This window comes from Microchirus variegatus (assembly GCF_963457635.1).
Source record: "Microchirus variegatus genome assembly, chromosome: 8".
NCBI lineage: Eukaryota > Metazoa > Chordata > Actinopteri > Pleuronectiformes > Soleidae > Microchirus > Microchirus variegatus.
The window spans coordinates 44,220-50,085 of NC_139809.1; the positions used below are offsets into that span (position 1 = coordinate 44,220).

General features: G+C 39.1%; 1 protein-coding gene across 1 annotated transcript; it reads right to left on the minus strand.

Moving 5' to 3' along the window:
* Positions 1-2,252: 2,252 nt before the first annotated feature.
* LOC310930606 (histone H4-like) lies at positions 2,253-2,537 on the minus strand (the record flags this gene model as incomplete). The annotated part of the gene is made up of 1 exon (XM_083893640.1): positions 2,253-2,537. The coding sequence occupies one exon, from the start codon at positions 2,535-2,537 to the stop codon at positions 2,253-2,255; it is 285 nt and encodes a 94-aa protein (XP_083749766.1).
* Between the last annotated feature and the right edge of the window lie 3,329 nt (positions 2,538-5,866).

Consider the following 5,866-nt stretch of genomic DNA (forward strand, 5'->3'; position numbering starts at 1 on the left):
CATATACATATATATATATATATATACATGTACATATACATACATATATATATATATACATATGTATATATACATATGTATATATACATATATATATACATATATATATATATATACATATATACATATATACACATGTACATAAACATATATATATATACACATGTACATAAACATATATATATGTACATGTATATATATATACACACACACATATACACATATGTATACAGTGCCTTGCAAAAGTATTCACCCCCTTGACATTTTTCATGTTTTGCTGCCTCACCACCTGGAATTAATATGGATTGTTTGAGTATTTGCATCATTTCATGTACAGAACATGCCCACAACTTTGAAGATTTTTATTTATATATATATATATATTTTTTTTTTTTTTTAATCGTGACGCAAACAACAAACAGGACAAAATAACAGGAAAAAGTCATTGTGCAATGTGCATAACTATTCACTCCCCTGTAAGTGAATACATTTTAGAATCACATTTTTGCAGCAATCACAGCTCCAAGTCTCTTTGGATAAGTATCCGTTCCATCATTTTTATATCTCTATTTACAAAAAAAAGACAATACTTAATTTGTAGCGTACTCGTTTCGCTGCTTTCGGCGCCATCTTTGTTATGGCAAAACACGCAATGCATTCTGGGTAGCCCTTGCTCCCAAGGGTGGTCTCGGAAAATCTCATTCCGTAAACATTGTTATTTTTCTCCAGATTAAGACATTAAAAGAATATATCTCCCAGCTGCTAACGAACTACAACAGGTAGGGTTGCCACCTGTCCCGTAAAATATGGAATCGTCCTTTATTTGGCAATTAAATGTTGCGTCCCGTATTGAACCAATACGGGACGCGGTTTGTTCCGTATTTCCTTAAATATCCAATCCGCATGTCTGTCCCACACACATCAACACTAAAGATAAAGATGAAAATAAAACACAGGGAATAATAAGGCCAGCAAACTTGTCGTGGCGGGATCTATGCAGGATCCCGGCTGCCCCGCCTCCGGTCATCTGTGCGCGTGCTGCCGTCACGGTTGCCTAGCAACAGACGCCACACATCGGTGCTGCTCACAATTAACTAAAGACATCAGCTCATCTGATTAATCGGTTATTCCCTTAATGACATCTAAACTAAAGCTCTTCTACAAAAATATTGAGACCACGGAGTGAAAACAATGAAAAGTGCGCTGTTAAGAGTTGTTAACACTAAGATCTACTCTGATCCCCTGCACGTAATCGCGACTGTACTCGATCCTCGTCATAAAGATTATTATTGGATGTAAAGATAAAACTGCGTGTAGAGAAATTATCCAGTCTGTGCTGATATGGAAAGATCGCTTGGAGGACGCGTGCGACGCACAACGCAGCAGAGAGAGAGAGAAACCACAGTGCAGGTGCGGTGTGCAGAAAAAAAGGCCCGTCTGCACCAGATGAGGGGGCGCACTCTATAATATAATATACTATGATTGCAATGCCTTGACTTTAGTGAGGTAAGCACACACAGTCCCTGCCATAACAACATTAGAAAAAAAAACAATGGTACAGAATTAGCACAATAACTTATTTCGGTTTTCCGGTTTCGGGCCAACTGTTTCCTGATTGACGGTGCATCCCTAGTTATATTGCTCTTGCCAATAAAGACATTTCTCCCTCGCCATGTACTCTCCATAGTGAAATTTTACTAGAAAAACCCCAGACACCCTTACAACACACGTGCCTAGATGTCCTACATTAGTCGGCTCTGTGCCACAATACATATTTAAAGTAAATTTGGCACATTAAAGTGATGCTTAAACATACCTCACAGGCCGTTTACGATTAAGAGGGGCTTAAATATCCTTGAATATTTCTCCCGTGTCTTTACTTCATCTTCCTTTGTTTTCATAACGAGGTCTCTCGTTCGACGTATTTTCTAGCTAGCTTGTTTGGCGCTACATTTGACGAGTGCGTTGATTAATTTGGTCCGGACCGCGATAAATAGTTCCGCATCTATAGAAATAAATCAGCCCGTGTATCTAGGAACATAAAGAACGCGTAAATAACAAATAAAAAACTAGCTGATAATGTGGGACAGGTATGGGTGCATTGATATTGTTTATTATGTCGTGTAAAAACATTGTATATAATTACATACACATTAGGACTGTAATCTCTCAGAGACAAAGTGGCTGGCTCTTAAAAGAGCCGTTGTTGTTATTGTCGCTTCTCAGCGTCGTGTTGCGTTCAGGTTCCAGGTTTAACCGCCGAAGCCGTACATAGTTCTTCCCTGTCTCTTCAGAGCATAAACCACGTCCATGGCGGTCACAGTCTTCCTCTTGGCGTGCTCGGTGTAGGTGACGGCGTCACGTATCACGTTCTCCAGGAAAACCTTGAGCACACCGCGAGTCTCCTCGTAGATCAGACCCGAGATTCGCTTCATGGCGGGCTTGGTGATTCCCTGGATGTTATCACGGAGAACTTTGCGGTGACGCTTAGCGCCGCCTTTACCAAGACCTTTTCCGCCCTTTCCTCGTCCACTCATTCTTGCGTATTAGTGCGAAAAATCACAAAAATATGTGATAATTTAAATAAGCTAAGCCAAGCTAATGATGCATTATGCTGAGATTCACAGCTATTCAGTCTGTTTGAGGACCTGTTTGAAGACAGAAGCACCATATTCTTCCTCTGTGGGTTTTTACATTGTGGATAAAGGAGTTCATGGTGCATCAGCGCCCCCAACAGGAGAAGAGCGTCATTAAATAAAAACCCAATATAATTATTGTTATTATTGCTATGCCACAATTGAAAATCACTGAACGACCAATAAATACTTGCTTGGGGCCCCGAGCCGATAGGGGGGGGTCCCGACACTCGGTGCCTAAATGCATCAGTGAGCAGCCGCATCCCCCGTCTCCATTAAACTTTCTTTGTATGTTGTTTTTCTTGTTTTTTTGGGTTAGGGTGCCACACCAGAGAAAAGCAAATAGTGCTGTGCATAGATCAGATTAATCTCACTGCAATCCTGTACTTCATCTAGATCTAGGGCAGTGTTTCCCAACCCTGGTCCTCAGGGAGCACTGCCTTGCCATGTTTTAGATGTTACTTACAACCGACTCCAGTCCAGTCGAGTCCAGTCCGGTCCGTCCCGTCCATGGAATCCAGTGGTGAGCGAAGCCTGCAGATGAGATCAGAATGAGAACAGGAAATAAACCATAAAACCAGCAAATGTGAGGGTTTTACTGACTGATGAGAAGACAACTGTAGTTAGTGGTGAAACAGAAACACAGAAACTAAAGAAGGACGGAAGACGCCATCTTTGTTTCTCACAGATCTGCACAAATATCACACTGCAGTCATTTTAAATCATGTTATTCAAATGAGAATGAGAAAAATGCTGTATTAATGATCATTCCCTCTCATATCGTGCAGCCCTAATAAGAAACTATAGCTGTATTTTCTTAGTTTCTTTAGATTTTTCATCTGAAAAACACCTTGTTAGCGAATGCAGCTCACAGGGTTTTCAGGAAAGAAATCCCTCTCTTTTGTTCCACACGTTAGTTTTTGTTTGCTTTAATGATAAAACGATGAAATAGTTTCCTGTTTCTATCGTTGATCGAGAAGAACAAAGGTTCTTATTCTTCTTCTCTAATGCGCATCTTAAAGATCACATGAAAAATACCTTCAATTTACAAATCGAGCAAAGTATAAACAGAAGTCAGAACAGAAACAGAAGTATTTTACACACATTTAGATGAAATTTCTTATTCAAACAACCAATGATTTATAAAGGAAAATCATGAAAATTTACTGAGGTGCCCAAACTTTTGCATACCACTGCATATGTGTTTTTATGGTCTCATAAATTTGTTAAGTGCTCTATTTTAAATTTTAACGACAAATTTTTTTTTGTAAAAGATGGTGTTTTATAATCCAACAATTCAAGACCAGGCTACGCAGCGCAGATATACAACTCATAAAGTGACAGACAGACAGATGTCCATACACACCATAACAATGCACAGTAAGAAAATGGAAAGGGACATTTGGAAAGGGAGGGGCAAAAATTAAAAGGGCACCAACTGCACTTAAATGTCCAAAGTGCGGCTCTATGAACTGAATGTCACCTCTATCATGTCCTCTAAGGACCCCCTTTGCGACACTGGCATGTAGCAGCAGTATGGGACTTCATAATGGCACCCACTTTATTTCACAACTACATGTAAGAAACAACTCCAGACAATGACACGTGATACATTGACTCTTTTGACATTAGTGGCTCTTAGTGATGAGGGTTGGATGGATTGGTTTGATGTCAAACCAAAGATTCTCAGTTTCCCACAGTGTCATTCCACTCCACTGCAAAGTTGACAATTGCTGTTGTTGTTTTAAATCTAGAATCTATATCCTAATCTTAAACACCACCAACATCTAATCCTTTCTGTGTGCGCCTGTAGAGGATGTGCTTTGTTTATTTTGAAAATTTGAAAATGCCTAAAAAACTAACTTGCCTTATTTCTGCAGTTCTATTCACTGCCTGTAGAGGGCGCTTACATACCATGATATAACATCTATGTACTGATGGTATACAGAACACAGAAACACTATTTACAACGTGGCTCACAACCCAGTGTGATTGAAAAGTCTACATGTGAAAGAATCAGACAAATATAGCAGCTTTAATAGTTACTGAAGCAACCCATCAATATCAATATAAAGTTATATTTTGGAGAGATTACAGGTAATAAAGTGTTTTATGTTGCTCATAAAAAAAGTGTTTTTCATCCTCTTTACTGTGCAGCACAAAACAGGACACATTAACTGTGAGAGTGTTTTTGATTTATTTCATTATTTCGTTGTAAACACCCTTGTTTTTTAATAGTATTGGTCCCTTAAATCAGTTTTATTTTCCCCTGCATGTGTGCGACTCTCTGCTCAAGCCCTCACTCAAGATGAGAAGACTGCCACTGAGAAAGCGTGAACTATTGTTCCCACTAGGGTAATATTCACTGAGGTGTTTTTATTCATCTTCAGCTGAATGAAGACAAAATAAAATCTAAATATAATGGTGAGAGGAGTGGTCATTCTCATAAGCCCAACCTCTGCGGGGAAAAAGACGGATAGATAAGCAAATGGGGAATTTGAATTCAGGTAATAAGGAATTATGAAGATTGACTGTGACAGAGACTTATCCACATCCTTTGATGTGTTAAACAAAGTTGACTTTACAAGTTTAGTGTATGTTAATGTATGTGTGAGCATGTGTGTGCCAGCGTTTGTCACAGATTACAGGATGTGCACGTGTGTCCATGTGATTTACACACTGAATTCTCTACATCACATGTTTATTTTAACAAATACACACTATTTTGAATGCAGCTACTTCAATGTGTTGGGTGTGACAAAAGTGAGAGAGTGAAAGCACATTTGACCTAATTGTCTTTTTAAAAAGACCAGTGGTTTGTTAAATAAAGACAGGTCTTGAAAACAAGTGGAGAACATTTGGATTCAGTGAGGTCTTTCTTTCAAAATCCATTAGCCCAAAGCAGAGATGCACAATATTTCTGGCCTGATAAACGTAGAACAACTCTTGTGCAGTCAAGTAAGGATGATGGGAGCCAGTGCAGCACTATGCTGTTAATGTACAGAATAAAAAGTTAGTTGAATATTCTCCAGTCTGAGGGCTGCCACAGGGCATTATATGAGGGATGAAGCTCCCACTGCCGTCATCATGCAAATCCACTTCCATAGACTGCCAAAAGCCCCCTGGGTATCATAGTTTAAACTTTAATTTACAGCATGTGGTGTGAATACATTCTTGCAGTGAAGCAGTTAGTGGTGCATGCAGGAAAATGCAGCTTTTTATACACTTAG